Source organism: Nannospalax galili, unplaced genomic scaffold (genome assembly GCF_000622305.1).
Source record: "Nannospalax galili isolate Female #2095 unplaced genomic scaffold, S.galili_v1.0 scaffold1082, whole genome shotgun sequence".
NCBI classification, from domain to species: domain Eukaryota; kingdom Metazoa; phylum Chordata; class Mammalia; order Rodentia; family Spalacidae; genus Nannospalax; species Nannospalax galili.
This window is the reverse complement of record NW_008348580.1, coordinates 3,065,880-3,086,485: the sequence shown is the minus strand read 5'-3', so window position 1 is coordinate 3,086,485 and position 20,606 is coordinate 3,065,880. Positions and strand designations below refer to the sequence as shown.

Genomic DNA, 20,606 nt, shown 5'->3' with positions numbered 1-20,606 from the left:
TATAATACACACACACTCATATAGTACACTGAGTCCCTTCAGTGGTGGTCCTGTGTACACATGTTTAGGGCTGCCCACTTGGAGTCAGATAACCTCTCAGGGAGCTAGTCCCTGGAGAAAACTGATTTTCCCTTTCCCAGCATCCACTGATTGCCTTTAGTTCTTCATCTTGAGGTGGGACCCCTTGAGATACCCTCCATTCACCTTAGTATGTCAACTGGTTTTAAGACTATATGCAGATCTTGTTAGACTACCACACTGCTGAGAATTCATTGGTGTAACTTCCTATGATGTCTAGAATGGGTTAAGCAGCAGCCGAGTGTCCCTCTGGCTCTGCCTTCTTTCCATCCCCTCTTCCTAAGCCTTAGGTGTAGAGGTTGCATTATAGATGCATCACTTAGGGCTGACACCTCAGAGACGCTTATTCTCTGAATTTAACCAATTGTTGAATTCTGTAGTAGTTCTCTCCATCTATTGCAAAACAGAAACATCTTTGATGAATGGTGAGAGGTGCACTTCTCTAGAAATATAGGATGAATATTTAGAATATAGTAAGAAAGTACATTGGTCTAGGGATGTGACAAAAGATTTTTTTTCTAGAACCTATACCATCTCTATCCATGTGTACTTGGTTATGTTTACAGTACCACACATGAGTTCTCTCCCATTGAGTGGTCCTTAAGTCCAATTAGACAGCTGTTGATTATCCCCATATCAAAAGTGCCACTACTGCACCAATAGAGATTATTTTCTGGGCTGGTCATTGTTGTAGTTCATAGGCTTTACAGCTGGGTAGGATCAGTGACCTGTTTTCTCCCTTGACACCTTGAATAGTATCTTCTGATACTATGAGAGCCAGTCTTCAGGGAGGAGGCTTCCAGGTCAGCTCCAGCTCCATTGCTCCAAATTCTATGTCCAAATTGTGTCCTGTCTTCAGCAATAGGGTCTTACTTTCAAGTTCTGGGAAGCGATCAAAGTCTGAGGCAATAGCCTGTATTATTTTGGGAGTCTTTTGGACTATCCTGACCAACAATTCACAGGGAGGCTTCCCCTACCTGACACTCTGTTTTTTGTTATGTAGCCTTCAGTGATATACAGGTACTCATACGTATATTATTTGTCTATTATTCAATAGGCTAAACCCCCTGGTTTTTCATACCACCTAAGAATTTTTATGTCTCTTTCCTCTCTCTTCCCCTGTACAGCCTCCCTGTTCCCTGCCCGGTTAAAATAGCCCCATTTCCCCCATTTCCCCATTTCCCCTTTTATAGCACCTGTGTCCTTCTATCCTCCTTTCTGGAGCTCCTTTCTCCCATTTACCCCGATGGTTCCTTTCCATTTTCCTGGCTTTTGTGGTTACATAAGGATATATATTCACATCTAAGGATTTGGGTGATAGATATGGATCCAATTTCATTCTTCTACACATGAAAACCCAGTTTTGCCAGCACCATTTTTTGAAGATGCTCTTTTCCTCCAGTAAGTGTTCTTGGCACCTTTGTCAAGTATCAGGTGGCTGACATTGCATGCGCTCATGTTTGGGTCTTCTATTTTGTTCCATTGGTCGACATGTCTGTTTTGGGCCAATACTATGTTGTTTTTATGACTACATCTCTGTAATGTAGTTTCATATCTGGTGTGGTAATCCCCCCAGTATTGCTCTTTGTGCTCTGCATTGGTTTGACTATTTGAAGTATTTTGTGATTTTATATGAATTTTAGGATGGTATTTTTCTATTTCTGTGAAAAATGTCTTGAGGATTTTGATTGGAATTGTTGAATCTATAAATTGCTTTTGCTAGGATAATCATTTTCACAATATTACTTCTACAAATCTAGAAGCAAGGGAGGTCTTTCCATCAACTAGTGTCTTCCATAATCTATCTCTTCAAAGATTTAAAGTCTTCGAGCCGGAGAAATGGCTCAGCAGTTAACAGCATTAGCTGCTCTTGCAGAGGACCTGGGTTCGATTCCCAGCAACCAGATGGTGGCTAACAACCGTCTGTAACTCCACTTCCAGGGGAATCTGACGCCCTCTTCTGACCTCCATGAGCATCGCATGACATGGGTGCACGTACATACATACAGGCAATACACACACACACAAACACACACACACTCTTTCACACACACGCACACACATATATATACATGCATATAATAATTTTTTTAATTTTTAGTTTTCATTGTAGAGATCTTTAATGTCTTTGGTTAATTTTATTCCTAGATAGTTTATTTGTTTGAGGCTATTGTGAATGGAACTATCTCCTTGTTCTCTCTGTGAGGGCTTGCTATTGGTATATAGAAAGGCTAGTGTGCTTTTTGTAAATTGATTTTTGTATCCTGCCACTTTGCTGAGACTGTTGGTCATTTCTAGAAGTTTTCTGGTGGAATTTTTAGGCTCTCTTATGTATAGTATCATATCATCTGCAAACAGGAATAATTTGACCTCTTCTTCTCCAGTTAGTAACCCTTTAATTTCCTTCTCTTTTTTATTCCTCTAGCTAGGGTTTCAAGCACCATATTATTGTAAATGAGTGGGGTTAGTGGACAGCCTTGTCTGACTCCTTCTTTCAGTGGGAATGCTTCCAGTTTTCTCCATTTAGAATGATGTTCACATGGGCGTTTTGTACATCACCTTAATTGTTTTGAGGTTTGTTCCCTCCAGTCCAATTTCTTTCGTGACTTTTATTATGAATGCATGCTGGATCTTATGAAATGCCTGTCTGTGTCTATTGAGACGTGATTGTGTGATTTTTGTCTTCAAGTCTATTTATATGATTTATTACATTTATTGACTTATGTATATTGAACCATCCCTGCATATCTGAAACAAAGCCAACTTGATCACTGCAGATGATGTTTTTATTCTTTTTTAATATTTTATTATTTTTACTTTATGTGTTTGAGTGTATTGCCTGCATGTAGGTAAGTGCACCTGTGTCATGCAATGCCACAGAGGTCAGAAGAGGGCTTTGGATTCCCCTGGAACTGGAGTTAAGGATGGTTTCTAGCCGCTGTGTGGGTGCTGGGAATCGAACCCGAGTCCTCTTCAAGAGCAGTCAGTGCTCTTAACCGCTGAGCCATCTCTCCAATACCGATGTTTTTATTTTTAATTAAAAATTTACTAAACTGGAGATAAGAGTTTTAATAAACAATATGTTCCAAATAATTTAGATATTTACCAATATTTCAGTATCATTGATTTATAGTCAACTAAAGCAAATTAAATAATTTTGCGGTGGGGGGGGGAAGCAGGTGGAGATCACCTTCTTTCCTACTGTACATAATGGGATGTTCTTATCCATAGTGTTGCCATGGTTCCTGGGAGTGCACAGAATGGAGATGTCTCCATTCAGTTCTAAAGCGCCTTTCCTGAATGTTCTGTCAAATAACACACAGGTACTGCATAGTGCATGGGTGGCTTCTCTTAAGAGACGGGCTTTGTCCTCATGGTTCATCTCTGCTATCACATATTGCAGAATGCTCTCCATTTATAAAGTGTACTGGCCTTTGCACACAGGACACTTCCCTTACCCCTTGTCATGGGCATCTAGGGTAATTCCACATCTAGGCTCTCAGGAACAGTGCTGCCGTGCTATGGGAGTGCTCTCATTGCTTCAGGCCCTGATTTTGCGTCTTCTGGGTGAACATCTAGAGGTAAGGCTGCTGATCATATGCACTTCTCTCATTTTTTGCAACCTTGTCTTCATAGGCGTTACACATACCGTTTTGCATACGTACTTATAGTTTCACCACTGGAATCCAAAATTTATTGTCATTTGTTCATTATCTTTAATTTTTTAGTATAGATTAATTACACATGATGCTTTCATTGTGACATCTTCATGCATTTTGTAATCTACTTTGGTCACATTCACACACAGACGTCCCTGTTACCCTTTATTGTCCCTGCCCCTTCCCACTGATCTTCTTCCTCTGTAGTAAGTATTATGACAGGTGTGAAGTGACATCTCATTTTTGTTTAGACTTTCATTTCACTGGTGAATGGCAACTTGAAACTTGAATCCCTATTGGCTATTAGTATATCTTCTCTGAAGAAACATCTATTCAGGCCTAGGTCTTTCTGCTTTTTTATTGATTTTTTGTGCATTCTATGCAGTATATATTGATCATATTTAAGGTCCTTCCCCATCTGTATCGCTTATAGCTCCCCCACTGGATTTCATGTACTCTGTCATATATATTAAGACCTAACAAGTCAAGGTTTTGTACTCAAATATTCTTCAGTATGGGTCCATCCACTGGAGCCTGGTTAAGCTGTCTAGCATCACACCCTTAAAGAAAATTGGGTCCCCCTCTTGTTCATGCTGCTACCATTGCTTCTTGTTCTGTGTTTCTATCTATTCCTGTTTCCTCAGTGTCTGACTGTACCTCTCTGAATTTATCCCTTTTATAAGAACAACAGTCATAGTGGATTTGGGATGCCATTTTGGTTTGGGTGTTGTTGTTGTTGTTGTTGTTGATTTTCCAGCATGTGATTTTTGTCACAGTACAATTAGGCGGTTTACATTTTCAGTAGAGCACAGGTGAAGGCACACTGGGGCTGTAGATGAACAGTAGAAAAATGATGGAAAATGGAATGGGAGAGGTCCAACGTCAAGGTCCGGGTATCCAGGACCATGTGTGGTCAGACCATAACTAACTATGAAGAGAGGACTCATTTCTCACTGTAGATTCAGCATGCTTTTTCATTCATTCTGGCCACAGTGTATGGGATGCTGGTCCTACCAGGACGTGAAGGTAACAGGTCCTGACTGAACATGTTGGCCAACCAGGCCCTGGGGCACAAACTGCACATGTCCTACATATTCGAGGCACCAATGGGGCCCCCTGGGCCCATGACACTCTCTACCCTTGGGTAGCATCTTCTGATAATATGGAAGCTAGTCTTCAGTGATGAGGTTTCCCGATCAGTTCCAGCTCCATTGCTCCATGTCCTGTGTCTGAAATATGTCCCGTCTTTTGCAACCTTCAAGTTCTTCGAAGCAGTCATAACTTTAGCAATAGCCTGTATTAGTGGGGAGCCTCTTGGTCACCCTGACCAACAACTTGAAGGGAGGTTTACCTTACCTGGCACTGTGATTTTTGTTATTTATCCTTCAGTTATATACATACATGTACATATATATAGAGAGAGAGATAAAATGATATATATATATATATAAAATGATATATATATAGTGTGTGTATTTTTCAATAGGATTTTGAATACATTTCCATATGGTTTTTCTGGTATGGTTAACCCCCCAGCATTGCTCTTTGTGCTCAGGGTCGCTTTGGCTATCTGGTATCTTTTGTGATGTCATATGAATTTTAATATTTTTTCTATTTCTGTAAGAATGTCACAGGGATTTTGATTGGGATTGTATTGAATCTATAAATTGTTTTGGTAAGACAGTCATTTTTACAATATTAATTCTATGAATGAGTTTGGTTAGTGTTTTAATCCCTTTGTGTCTTCCTCAATTTCTTTCTTTCAATTTCTTTACATCTTTCTTCAAAGATTTAAAGTTTTTGTTGTAGAGATCTTTAATGTCTTTGGTTAGTTTTGTTCCTAGATATTTTCACTTTTTTGAGGTTATTATGAATGGGAGTGTTTCCTTGATCTCTCTTTTTTTACTATATAGAAAAGCTAGTTAAATTGATTTTGTATCCTGTCACTTCACTGAAAGTGTAAGTCATTTCTAGAAGTTTTCTGATGGTGTTTTTTGAATATCTTAAGTACAATATATCATCTGCTAATAGGAAAAAATTGATCTTTTCTAATTATTACCTCTTTAATTTTCTTATTGTTCTAGCTAAAGTTTCAAGTACTATATTGAAAAGGAGTGGGGATTGTGCACAGCCCTGTCTGGTTCCCTATTTTATTGGGAATGCATCCAGTTTTCCTCCATTTAGAATGATGTTTTCCTGTGGTTTGCTTTCATAACTTTATTATGTTGAGTATGTTCCCTCTAGTCCAATTTCCTGTAGGACTTCTATCATGAATGCATGTTGGATTATGTCAAAAGCCTTTCCCGAGTCTACTGAGAGAATTATGTGATTTTTGTCTTTAAGTCAATTTATATGACTTACTACATTTATTGACTTATGTATATTGAAACATCCCTCCATCTCTGAAATAAAGCCAACATGGTCATGGTGGATAACTTTTTGATATCTGTCTGTATGCAATTTGTATTTTATTGGGAATTTTTGTATCTATGTTCATTAGGGACATTGGCCTGTGGTTTTCTTTTTTGTTGTGTTTTTACCTGGTTATGGTATTGGAGTGATACTGACTTCATAGGAAGAGTTTGGGAGTGCTCCCTCTGTTTCTATATTTTTTAATAATTTAAGCAGTATTACTTGTATCATTTTCTTTGATGGTCTGGTAAAATTCTGCTGTGAATCCATCTGGAGCTGGACATTTTTTAGTTAGGATGCTTTGTATTACTGTTTTGATTGCCTTATTTTTTATGGGTTTGTCTAAGCTGTTGATCTCTTCTTGGTTCAACATTGGTGGTTTGATTGAATTTAAAAGTTCATCCATGTCTTTTAGATTTTCTAATATAATAGAATATATACTTTAAAAATATTCCCTTATAATTTTCTGGATTTCTTTGGTGATTATAATCTTTCCCCTTTCCTCTCTGATTTTGTTGATTTGGATTTGCTCTTTCTTTCTTTTGGTTAGGTAGACCAAGGGTCTGTCTATCTTGTTCATCTTTACAAATAACCAGTTTTTAGTTTCATTGATTCTTTGTATTGTCTTTGGTTGTTATTTCTATTTCATTAATTTCTTCTCTGATTTTTATTATTTCTTCTCATTTGCTCGATTTGGTTTGGTTTGTTCTTGTTTTTCCAGATTCTTGAGTTGTAACATTAAGTCATTTATCTGTGTTCTTTCTGATTTTGTAATATAGGTGCTTAAAGCTGTAAATTGCCCTCTTAGGACTGATTTAAATGTATCTCAGAGGTGTGTTGTGTTATGTTTTCATTTTCGTTTAGTTCCAAGAATATTTTTGTTCCTTTCCTGATTTCTTCTTTGAGCCATTCATCCTTCAGGAATGTGTTGCTAGTTCTTGATGAGTTCATGTAGTCACTAGAGCTTCTTTTGATGTTAATTTTAAGCTTTATTGCTTTGTGTTTATGGTGGTTTGAATGAACATGTCCCCCATAGGCTTGGTCATGATGTCTTATCACAACAGCAGAAAAGTAACTAATAAATGGTCCGATAGAAGACATGGAATTATTTCAATTTCCTGGATTTGTTGAGGTTTGTTTTGTGCCCCAGAATGTGGTTTATTTTAGAGAAACTTCCATGGGCTGCTGAGTAGAACATATACTTTTGATGCTTGGGTAAAATATTCTGTAGATATCTATTAGGACCGTTTGATGTATGATACCCTTTAATTCGGTGTTTCTCTGTTTATTCTTTGTCCACAGGACATGTCTGTTGGGGAAAGTGGGGTATTGAAGTCACCTACTATCACTGAGTTGAAGTTATCTGTGTCTTGAAGTCCAGTAGCACTTTTTTAAATGAAATTGGGTGCCCCAGAGTTGGGTGCATACATGTTCATGATTGTAATGTCTTCTTGGTCTTCTTTTTTATCTCTTCTTATCAATTTTAACTTGAACTCTATTTTGTCATATGTTAGAATGCCAATGCCTGCTTGTTTCTTAGTGCTATTTGCTTCAAATATTTTTTCCATTCTTTCACCCTTAGGTGGTGCCTGTCCTTGAAAGTAAGGTGAGTTTCTTGTAGACAACTGTGCTGGATAGCTCTGATTGTCAACCTGACACACCTGGTTAGAGAGAGCCTCAATTGAGGAATTTTCTCCATTGGATTGGCCCATGGCAATGTCTGTGGGGCATTTTCTTGATTGTTGAGTGATGTGAGAGGGCCCAGCCACTGTGGATGGTGCCACCCCTGGGCAGGTGATCCTGTGTTGTATAAGAAAGCAAGCTGAGCACAGGTCAGGGGAGCAAGTTAGTAAGCAGCATACCTCCATGGTTTGTGCTCCAGGTTCTTGCCTTGAGTTCCTACCTTGGGCTACCTCACCGATGAATATAAAACCCTTTCCTCCCCAAGTTGGTTTTGGTCACTGTTTTTAACACAGCAACAGAAAAGTAGCTAATTTACTTAATTTAGGGATGTTTTCTTGTATAATCCTGTTAAAAATCTGGTCAATGTCATTGACTTGAGATTCTTCTCCTTCATCTATCCCTGTAATTCATAGATGTGATCTTTTTATGGTATCCCATGTTTCCTGCATATCCCAATCCTGTTTTATTTCATTTTTCATGTTCTTTCTTTGAGCAGATCAATCTCCAACTTTATTGTCAACTCTCGATATTCTGTTTTCCATTTGATTCCTTCTGCTGGTGAGACTTTCTCCTGTCATTTCAAATTGGCCTATTAAGTTTTTCAATTTCATCTTCATTTCAACATGAGTTTTCTTCAATATTTCTTTTTTGTGAATTCGCCTGTTAAATCCTAAATTGTCTTTGTCATTTCATTCATCCATACATTTATATTCTCTTGGGCTTCGGTCAGCAGTTTTTGCTATCCTTTTTGAGTTAAGTTGTTTGTGTCTTCTTTAAAATTGCTGAATCCTTTGCTCATGTCCATGATTGTTCTTTTAAATTCTCGGCCCTGGGGTTCTTCCGGGTAGTTCTCATTGTAGAACACTTCTATAAGATTGGTGGGTTTTGGTGACAACATATTATCTTGGTTTTTCATATTATATGTGTTTTTTGCATTGTGACCTGGGCCTGTGGAATTCTTTTGTTGGTTCTGTATCTAATACGACATTCTGGCCTGCTCTTGTTAACTTGAAATTTGATTCTGTTTTTACAGTTATTGTTTGGTTGTTTTTTGGTCAGATGTGAACTCACTTTTGATTTTTGAGTGGAGGAATAGGATAGTTCCAGGTAGGTTCAGTGTATTAGGTGAGCAATCACAGCTAGGACTATGAGTGTGTAGATGGAGGTGTAGACTGGTTCTAGGTAGCTCACCACACTAGTCTGGAGCTAGAGCAGAACTTTCCACACCCATTTGGCAGCTCTCCATTAGCACCTTCTCAGCCTCATGCAGGATCCAGAAGATGGTGATGGAGTGGGCAGCTCTCTGACGAGCTTGGCAAGGTATTCAGAGCCCATGAGCAGTGCAATCCTAGCCTAGTCCAAGAGTGGGGAGATGGCAGCTGATGGGGCCTTTTCTGACTATCTAGGCAGAGTAATTGAAAGCCCAAGAACAGTGTGCTCCTGGACTAGTCCCAAAGGAAGAGAATTTATTTTTTATTTTTTGAGTAACTGTTTTTCAAGTGGTTGTACCAGTTTACATCCCACAAACAGCATAAGCCTCCTTTCCCTCTGTACTCTTGACAACATGTATCTTACCTCATTTTGATAATAGTCATCTTAACAGGTATAAGATGACACTTCACTGTAGGTTTGATCGAATTTCTGTCATGATCAGTGATGTGGAGGGTTTACTCCTGTACCTGTTGGCCATTTGAATGTCCTATTTTAAGAAATGCCTTCTCACTCAAGTGATTTGGACCTCTCCCATTACCAGACACTAAGAGGTTTACCATTATTTTTCTATTACTCCTCTACAGCACCAGTATGCCTTCACCTATGCCTTAATTGAACTTCCAGAGATAAAAATCATAGTCTGGGGAGTTTAAAAAAAAGGAAATAGTACTGTAATAACTAAAGTGATAAAATCCTCAAGCTAAAAATATGTAATTATATCTTAGGATATAAATTCAAAATTCTATATGTTACAGTTCTTTTGTGAATTTGCCATTTACTCCCTTTCCAAATTCTCCAACCTATACAAAGTCTTTCAATGTAATCATGTAACTTCTTTTAAATTTTTTTTTATTTCTATTTTATGTGTATGAGATTTTTGTCTGCAGATGTTTATGTGCACCCGTATCATGCAATACCCACAGAGGTCAGAAAAGGGCATCAGATCCCCTGGAACTGGAGTTAGGACAGTTATTAACCTCCATGTGGATGCTGGGGATTGAACCCAAGTCCTCTACAAGAGCAGCCAATGCTCTTAACCAGTGAACCATCTCTCCAGTCCCTCATGTTACTTCTTAAAGAAAGCAATGCTAATAAAATATTTTTAATTAAAAAATAAAAGTAAATGCCTTCTCAGATCATTTGCCCATTTTTAATCACATTTATTTTCTGACTATTGAGAATATTGTTCCTTATGTATTTGGGGTATTAACCCCTTGTGATACATATGATTTACAAATATTTTCTCCCATGCTTTAGGTTGTTCTCCTCACTCTGTTGATTCTTTTCTTTGCTATGGAGAAAAATTTTAATTTAGTGTAATCTTGTTTTTTTCTTTTTGCTTTTGTTTGGGGTTTATATCCCTGCAAAAATCATTGCTCAAACCAATGGCTATCATAAAGCTTTTCCAAGGTTTTCTTCTAATACATTTATAGTTTTAGAATCTGCATTTCAGATCATAAATTTTGTGTATGGAAGGGTGTAAGTTGATTTTTGTGTGTGTTTGGAGAGAAGGATCTGATTTATTCTACAGTGGATATCCAGGCTCCCATACATTATTTTTTTAAAGAGAATATTCTTTCTTTGTTGTGTGTTCTTGACAATTTTGTCCAACCAAAATTGGCCATAAATGCCTGGATTGACTTGTGAGCTCTGTTGTGTCCCATTCAGGCCTCTGCCAGTACTGCAGTTTTGATTGCCGTAGTACTGTAGTGGGCTATGAATCAGCTGGCATGGTGTCTCCAGTGTTACCATTTGCTCAAGACTGCATTGTCCACTCAGGGTCACTACACATAGCTTTTTCAATCTTTTTTCTATTTCTATGAAAGTGTCTTTGGAATTTTGATAGAGATTACACTGAATGTGTAGGTAACATTGAATGATACGTAAGTGTGAGATATCTTTCCTTTTATTTGTGTCTCATTCAAGTTTTCACTTCAATGTTTTGTGGTTTTCAGTGTGTCTCTGTGGATAAATTTATTCCTAATTATTTTGTAGCTGTTGTAAATGAGATTGTTTTATTGATTTCTTTATTGACTAGTTTTCTATAATGCATAAAATTACTACCAATTTTTGCCATTTTTATGTTCCTCTGCTTTATTCACCTATGAGTTGTAATTGTGGAGAGGTGGCTCAGAGGTTAAGAACACTGACTGTTCTTGCAGAAGACCCAGGTTCGAATCCCAGTACCCACATGGCAGCTAACAACTGTCTGTAACTCCAGTCCCAGGGGATCTGATGGCTCTTCTGTCCTCCGCAGGCACTGCACGACATGGGTGCACTTACCTACATGCAGGCATAACACTCATACACATAAAATAAAAATAATAAATAAAATATTCTTAAAAGAATGCATTGCAGCTTAATTTAAGTAACAAGTTCCTTTTTTAATAAGTTACATGAGAATCAGAAGGGCTGCTTGTCAATATCTCCATGGATTTTTTTACTATGAAAATACTAATTTGGAGTTTTTAAAAGGAAAAACTTTTCTCTCAGTGAAGGAAGCTATTGGTTCCAAAATGTTTTGATACCTCCTTTTTTTGACCACCTTTAAACCTAGACTAAATTCTCAACTTAATCCCTAGAGAAGCATTTCTTCCAGAAATTTAAAGTTGAAACATTGGTTGTACAAACAATTTTGGCAATGCTAGTATGGTATGGAATGATAGGTCAGGACTCTAGGATTTAATATGTTCTGCTGCTTATGGGGTATGGACCTCGTATACTTTGCTTTACCTCTTTGGACTGGTTCACTCGTTTATAAAATGGTAATATGATATTACACCCCCGCAATGGAGCTCCTATGGGAGAATACATAAGATAGTGTGTATATGAATGGATAGAATCAAGTTATTTCCTTACTGTCTTTATGAAGTGCTTTACCTGCCAGTCAACCAATCACAATGTGCTCTTTATACAACAGTAGAAAGCTGCTTCTCTGAAGACGATCACAGCCTCATCAACTTACAACGGGTGTCCCCAGGAACAATTTGTCAGGTGTAACCAATAAGATAAATAGGTGTGAAAGCGATCTGTGGCATCTATCAAAACCTGACTCATTGGGGGTGATTTGCTATTCCCTGGTTAACTGGCTGGCTTATAACGCCTTCTGCCCTTACTATGTGTATCTTATTTGAAGCTGCAGACTCAAAAAGTCGTCTTCTGGGACAGAGGAGTCTTTGTCAGTCGTAGGTGTGGCCTTCACTAGAACCTCTAACTTGCTCTACTTGTGAGACCACTTAAGATGTATTTGTATATGTTCTGGGTTTGCCCATTTGCAAAGCTTAGACAGAAATCCAGATTAGATCATGAGGAACATGACGAGTACTAAGCTATCAATGTAGTGGGGACACAGCCATGCAGAGCTGGAAATGCTGACTCAGTTCACGCCCTGGGAAGTGGAGAACAGTCATTTCCTGCAGAAGGCAGTTTACAAAATGCATTGAATTTCTACACTTGGGGAATATTAAGACTGGCCTCATGCTAGATGTCAAAATAGCATTTTGGAGTGAATTTTTAAAAATTGACAAGCAATATTGATGTGTGTTTTTATAATAATGTAGATGATGATTTGATGTGCACATTTTGGAAGAGTTAAATCTAGCTGGTTAACAAACACATTACTTCACATAGCTATGGTAGCAGTAATACCATTGCAAAGGTGGCCTTTTGAGTATTCTAAGGGAATAGAAAGCTTGTGATTCCTACTTGCAATCAATTAGGGTTAGGCAGACATAATGCCTTCCTATTTGCTCCAGGCAGCATTGAGGGTAATTCTGCACAATTATTTTTAGTCATCTTCTTATTGGACTTTTATAGATAGTGATTACCCTAGTCAGTATCCCCATTTTTGCAGATAGATCCCAGGAGTTCAGAATGAGATAATTACAGGGTGCTGTCTTTCCTGCTGGGCTTCACGAATTGTCCACCGCGGGATTTCAGATGCAGAGCCCGAGAAGTAGCCCTTCACTTTTCTTCCTTATGCTGATTTATTTCCACAGTCTCCCAGATCTCCCAAGTCATGAAGGGCCAGAACACTGTAAGAACACTGTTGTCAAGTCAGTTACCACTCCAGGCCCAACATTGCAGGTCTAACTTACAGGCGTACAATAGCAGCTAACCTTGGGCTTCCTTCTATATTCCTGTTTCATCCAAGCAACACCTTAGCTATAGCATGGTGTCAGAGGACCCCTGCCTACTGACCAGTGCTCCCTGCCTGTCTGGGCCACAAATCCTTACATCATCAGCGAGGGCTAAAACCTTAGCTGGGTAACATTCAGAAGTTCACAAATTACCCCTTTCTCAACACAGAAGAAAATGGATGTTTTCAGAGTGGTTTGCCTCAGGGAAACACTGTGTACTCGACGCAGTCTTTGTGTGTTTATAATTTCTATTTGGTTCTTTCGGTTGTACACAGAGCTCAATCATCCCGTCTCTCTCTCTCTCTACACGCATGCGCACATGCGCACACGCGCACACGTGCATGCACACGCATGCGCAGACACACGTACACACACACTACCTTCCAACTCTACCTTCACAGTGCTGTCAACTCTTTCAATTTTCTCACTTATTTTCACTGTGAAAAGTTCTTATGCTGAATTAGAAACACTGAATCCTTGTCATTATAGGAAGAAGGGCTTGGTTCAGAACATTCTTGATTCTCATTAGCATAAGGAGGTCAAAACTACATATGCCAGATGTGTGCGGCTCCCTACACCAACATTCTAAGGTGTCAAACTGAAGCTTTCAGAATACTCTTGAGAACTAGCACATGACATGTGAGGCTTTAGGGTTTATGAAAGCCCATAACTAATGATAACCAGGGCTGAGCAGCCCAGAATGAAAAAAAAAAAAAACAAAGGAAACACACTTGGCCAGTCCATCTTCATGAGCAATGATTAGGCCACCAAAGATGGCATCACACTAGCCTTGTCTTTAAGTACTTGTTTCTACTTTGAAATGAAAATTGAAAGAGATATTAGATAGGTACAAGAATATAACCGAGGGCAAATGCCTGTCTCATCACAGAACCACTGTGGAGACGGGCACTGTGAGAAGACTGGCAGCTTTAGAGCTGCAGAGACTTGAATTCCCATTCCACTTTGCTGTTCTTTAGCTGTGTGATCTTGAGTAAGTCACAGAACCTCTCTGAGCTTTATTTTTCACATTGTGACTTAAATATGGAAAATCATACAGTTTTACAATTTAATGTAAATAAAATGTAGCATACACCTGGTAGAGATGTAGCAAGTACTGATTGCCACTGTTATTATTAAACAAAGAATGTGACCATGGAGAAAGGAAAAGCAGAAATGTTACCCATATGGACAAAACCAAGTATGACTGTAGGCCCGGGGTTTGATGCATCGTGATTCACTTCATCAATTTGAAAAGAGGTACCTTTCATTTCCAGTGTCTTCTCATATATAAGGTCACAGCCCCAGCATGGCTGTAATACATCATTTCCAAGGCAGTCTCACGGGGAAGTATTCTTTCTGCAACATGATGTCTGTGTCTGCTAACCCTCCCTCTTAACACCAACATTCCTCCTTGTTATGCATTCCATCCTCAGAGGACATGAGGGCTTTTACTGGTAACTTCTAGGCAGTCACAAAAAAGACTTGCTCCACCTTTTTGCCATTTAACCGGAGCCAAAGGCAACTGTACACCATGTAGATGTTCCAAAATAAGGCCTTCCTCCCGACTTTTCACCCTCTTCCCTTTAGCCATAAGTAGGTTTGACTCCTCCATTTTGCTCCCAGTTGCTAGCATTCCAAAAATGACTCCAGTAAAATAGGTAGTAGGCATGGGTGCTGCCTTCGGGGGTGGGCGGTGGGGGGGTCCTAGCCTACCACAGCTGCAGGTAATTGCTGCTCTGATGAGGATAAACAAAAGAGAGTCCTGGGTCAGCTGCCACTGCCATCTCTGAGCTCTACCCATAGTGTTAACTGGTGGTGACAGTGACAGTGCTCTCAGAGCAATGAGTGCCCTTGTGACACTGGAGGCAGTTGGTGGAAACAAAGCTGTATGTCCCCCACGGGGACGGTAAAATGGAAAATGGGCCTAAACAGATTTTCTTCCATTTATTTTCGGGGATGTTGGGTTCAAGTGAGAATCTTCTAATAGCTTCCCAGCCTTGTAACCATATCTCTCAAGGAAGTGAAGAGATTTTGTGAATTAAAGCCGACAAAGCTTACCAATTAATGATGTTAACTCTATACGGCTAAGCTAACAGTTAGGTGCCGTGGACCTGATGAGTGCAGCTATGGAATAATAATCTGCAGGCAGTACTCCCCTCTGTGAAGGATATGTATTGCTTCAGCTGCTTTTGTTCTGAAGTGGGGGCTGTATCACTGTTGATCCTCACTAGAAAAGACCTTGAACTTCATTGGTCAGAGTCCCGGTGTCAGCTGAGACAATGTCTAGGTTCCCACCTCTCTCGCTCTCTTCATCCTCTCTAGCTCTCTCAAACTTTCCAGGGAACACTTTCTTTTTTTTCATCTAAACTCTAAAATCTGATTCAGAGTTTGGCACTTACCAGGTTTTTTTACCCCTACTTAACTACTGTTCCTATCTCCCCTATAGCTTAGGTGTTAGCCTACTTACTGAGATCAGTAGTAAAGAAATACGACCCTCTTTAAAATAGTCTGAAGGGCAGTTCCATCAATTTATTCTAAATAAGGGGAACATTTGGGAGATTATAAAGGCTTAAAAACACTTAAGAAAGACGTAGGTGGAGTGGTTCAGTTGGATCCTGATACTTTTCTAATTATTCCAATGTTGCTGTAGTAAGAAGTGACCCTGTCAATTGTTCTTGGAACCTCCCTTAACATAATAAATAGTCCAAGCCTTGGCAGCAGTTTAAATATTGCAGTCTAAATACGGATCAGCGCATTATTCAATCTTCAAGAAGTTAATCGCTTCTTAGGTACTTTTCCATCTCTTGTAATCTTCCCAACCTTGCACTTTTAGGGAGCATTACAGAATTATTGTCTCACATTCCCTCCTTAAAACACAAGTTTTAATTTCAATAACCACCAGTTTCATTTGAAAGTAATTTCTTTTATGAATTGATATCTTTTGAAGCTCAGTATTTTGGAATATCTACATTAGAATTGCCTAGATCTCTAGACTTAGGCTCAAGAATTTACACTTTAGTAAGCTTTCAATTGGTGACTTAGCACATTGAAGTATATGAATCACTACATTGACAGGAAGCCCCATGTATGTCTCTGAATGGGGAAAACATCTTAAATCTTAAAATCTTTTTTTCCTTAACTGCAGATAATATTTTATTTTCTATAGTACGTGGCATTTATGATTTCCTTAAAACAAATTGTCTATTCCTGAACCTACATTTAAAGCTCACATAATTCTATCTTCTATACTAAGGAGGGTAGAAACAGAAGAAGGAAAGGAACAGTGGCTTGGGGTAAGATAGTAGAGTAAACACAAATGGACACTTCTCCCATCCGAGGCACCAGCCTGGGAAGGGCAAGGATGGTAAGAAACACCATTGAACCATTCTCACCCCTAATGAGCTAAGTGATGACGCCATTGTCACCTCCTGCACAGCCAAGAGCATCAGTACCACACACTCTCAGCTAAGGCTGACGGGGACCCAGAAGCCAGCCCCATTCCCATCCTTCAACTTTCTTGTTTTGTTCCTGCAGATCCGTGACTCGGGGCCTGCAGATAGCACAGTCCAGTTCATCTTCTACCAGCCTATCATCCACCGATGGAGGGAAACGGATTTCTTTCCTTGCTCAGCAACCTGTGGAGGAGGTAATGGTGCTTACCAAGCCCAGGCCTCTGTGAGGAAGGGCTGGGTGCTGTAAGAGTAGAATGACTTCAACATGGAAGAAATTGAGTGCCACGTAGGTCAGTTCCCTTCTGAATGAAGCCAAATTCTGAAGCCAACCCTGAGATACCCTGTGAGGCTTTTCTTTTGTAAAATCTCAGAGCAGATTTTCTGTCCTTGATTTCATGAAAAGCCAAGACAATATAATAAATATAACATAATAGAATAATCTGGGAGCAGGTTTGTTCTCAGGGACTTCCTTCATCTGAACATAAACTACTCATCTGGTTGTGATGAAGTCACTGATTCAAGAACAAACCTCACTGCATTGCAGATGAATGCACAGATACCCCCTTGCCATACATTAAAGGCCGTATCACTTCCTTCATATAGTCTGTATAGTGCATCTTTCCTTAAGACTCACAGAACGAGCTCCTGTCTTTGTGCTGTTGCATCTACATCATGCACAGAAATATCTTGTGTTTCTAGGAAAGGTTTTCTTCCCTGGTTTAAGTACCTCATAATTGCAGTGGGTATATAATAATAACATTGAATTCTTTTCTAATATTTTAGTTATTTCCTTATAAGAGATCACTGTCACATAGTTGTTTTTTTTGGGGGGGGGGTTCTTTTTTAACTCTAGGAAGCTTTGCTCTTTTTTGCTTTTTTTTTTTTTACTTTTTTGATTTACACTTAGTTTTTTAGAATTTATTTCTTATTGAATATTTGCAAATTTTGGACAATATATATTTTAAATATTTTATTATTTTTATTTTATGTGTATGAGTGTATTGACTGCATGTATGTGAGTGCACCTGTGTCATGCAATGCCCAGGAAGGTCAGAAGAAGGCATCAGATACCCTGGAACTGGAGTTACAGACAGTTGTTAGCTGCCATGTGGGTGCTGGGAACCAAACCCAGGTCCTCTGCAAGAACAGCCAGCTCTTAACTGCTGAGCCATCTCTCCAGCTCCTCATACAATATATTCAGATGATATTTAGACCCACTTCCCTATCTGCAGCCCTCTTGTAGCCCCCCCACACCACACCAGATTTTATGTACTCTGTAACATATATTAAGGTTTTCTGAGGCCAGTTTGTGTCCCCAAATGTCCTTTGGTGTGCATCCATCCACTGGAGTCTGGTTAACCTACCCAGTGTCACACCCCTAAAGAAGCTGTCTCTTCCTCGCCCAGCAGTTAGCATTTAGCAGTTGCCAATAGTTCTTCAGCTAAGGTTGGGCTTCTTACCCACTTCTGTGCTGAGATTTGAGCTTGCATAGGACTTGTACATGCTGTTACCATGTAAGTTCATATGAGTAACCCCAGCTATTTGGAAAACTCTGTTTCCTTGTGGTCACTCACCATCTCTGGCTCTTACATCTTCTGTGATGGTCCCTCTGGCTCTTACATCCCCCCTTCTGTGATGGTCCCTGAGCCTTGGGTAGCAGTAGTTTGATATAAGGGATAAGTTCTCTATAGTCTTATTCTCTGCTCTTTGGCCATTTGTGGTTTCCTGGGTTAATCACTTTTTAAGATCTTGTGCTATTATAATGTGGTAAGTAGCTAATGCCTAAGTGTTCTTTCAAAATTTTCCATAGGATGAATACTCAGCAGTATGGTTACTAAATAAAGGAGTTTCAGAATTTCTGTGGCTATGGGATGTATGGCATGTATTACAAAATTCTTTCCTGATAAGTGTGTGGGTATTTTAAATTGTCAACTTTTTGTGGATTTGCTTTCGTTTTCTATTTTAATGGCTACAAATTTAGACATAAATTCCTTAGAATATTAGCATATCTGATAAATTCTCTGTCTAGCTTCATGGAAGCTGGTTGGTTGCCTGACTTTAAGTAGTTCACCCACATGGATATCATTAAGTTAATTTGACAATAGATAAAATGATGACTCCTCAAAATGAGAATGATTGCCTATCAGTTTTTATAAAATAGTAAGAGTATGTGACATTATTCACTATCAGCTGTGTTATCTCTGCCCATATAGTATGAACAAGACACTGCACATAAGGGTCTGTGCAGGAAACTGTGGACTCAAACTGCCATCAAGTGCATTTGCACTTCAATAGAGTAGTAATTCTAGTTGGTCTATCTGTCCTGAATCGAGAATTACTTTTTGAGTCAAGTTTGTGTTCCCAAATGTCCTATGAACTGCCAGGGAACTGCAGAGATGCCTCAGTGGTTAAGAGTACTTGTGCTTCCAGAAGCCTGGGTTTGGTTCCCAGCACTTACATGGCAGCTAACAACATCCTTAACTACAGTTCCAGGTTATCCAATGCCCTCTTCTGGCCTCTGCAGGTATTACACACTTGTAAGCAAAACACTCATATACATAAGAGTGAAAATTAAAAAGTAAAATAAACTGCCAGGATGGGGGCGGGGGTGGCTCAGTGGCTAAAGAGCTTGCCACACAAGAGGACCAGAGTTCAGATTCCTAGCCTCTGCATAACTGCTGGGTGAATGTGGGGGCCTGCAATTCCAGCCTCAGAAGGCAGAGACAAGGTATCCTCAGAGCAAGCTGGTTTGCTAGGCTAGTCATATCAGCAATCTCCAGGTTTGACTGAGAAATTCTGCAAAGGATAAGATGGAAGAGCAGTCAGTAAGATTCCAGGCATCAACCATGGGCCTCCACATGTACACAAGGCATGCGCACCTGCACACACATATTCACACACACACACACGCAAACACCCACATTTATAAACACACACCCTACACGTCCACCTGAAAGAATAAAAAGAAAAAGAACCTGCCAATTATGTTGCTATTTCATACGAATACATTTTGGTATATCTATGAATGACTAGTGCATAAACAGTCCTAAAAGAAAAAGACATTTGAGGAATATTTATTTTAAAATGAAAACCATACTTTGTGTAAAACAGCAATTCAATTACATACACACTGCATCACTTTCACACAGAGATGCTATAAGAGGATTATTCCAGTAACTTTGACAATGCTTTATTATGAAAAGGCATTTAGTGTTACATTCATATATATCCAACCACTTTGGACCTCATTTTCCTCACATGTAAAAGCAGAGCTATTCATGGTTTTCAAGTCTCAAAACCTTGTCCACAGGAAATCATATTAGGAAGCTCAGGTAAAAGCAAAACTATTTCATGGCATGTGGGGTGTGCAGAGTCTTTCTTTTTCACATCAAGGATCAGTTTAAAAATTGATAACGAAACAAGCTCCAGGTCCCCACCTGTGTTCCTGATGCCAGATTCAAGTGGCCGGTCGCTTTGCCAGGTTTAAAGAATTGCTACTCAGAAACACCTTGTGAAACCTTGAAAGACAGGGTCATCTGACCTCCTTAGTCATTTCTTTGACTGTATCTTTTTACTTCATGCATTCTGTAAGGTTTAGGTTGATATATTATAATTTTCAAAACTCAAGTTAATTTATTATTTGTTCCAACATTTTACTATATAATAAATTATGTCCTTGAGTAGAACCTATTATCTGGAAAACTATAAGTGTTTAGCTTATAAAATTAGCTCCTTGGGAAAACAGTGGAATTGAAAATAAAAGTGCATTTGCTTATTTAAAATAACATTTTGCTACTTCATTTTCCAATGAAGCCAAACATTAGCTGAAGCATGTGTTCCTGCCCACTACTTTCACACCTCTCTGTGCTTTTCATTTTCCAGTAGCGTTTTTAAAGGTCTTTTTTTAGGTCTTTGATGAACAATTAATTTTTGTGGGTGGTCTGAGAACATAGTTTCAAGTCAGGAAATCT

At 39.0% G+C, this 20,606-nt stretch overlaps 1 protein-coding gene across 9 annotated transcripts in view; it reads left to right on the top strand.

Annotated features, from left to right (window-relative positions):
• The window catches only part of Adamtsl1 (ADAMTS like 1), a 429,521-nt gene that overhangs the window by 196,861 nt on the left and 212,054 nt on the right, over nucleotides 1-20,606 (top strand). For all 9 annotated transcript variants that reach the window (XM_008845544.2, XM_029569590.1, XM_029569591.1 and 6 more), the window contains exon 8: nucleotides 16,718-16,829. In XM_008845544.2, coding sequence (XP_008843766.1) covers nucleotides 16,718-16,829 — 112 coding nt within the window. The remainder of the gene's footprint in view (nucleotides 1-16,717; nucleotides 16,830-20,606) is intronic.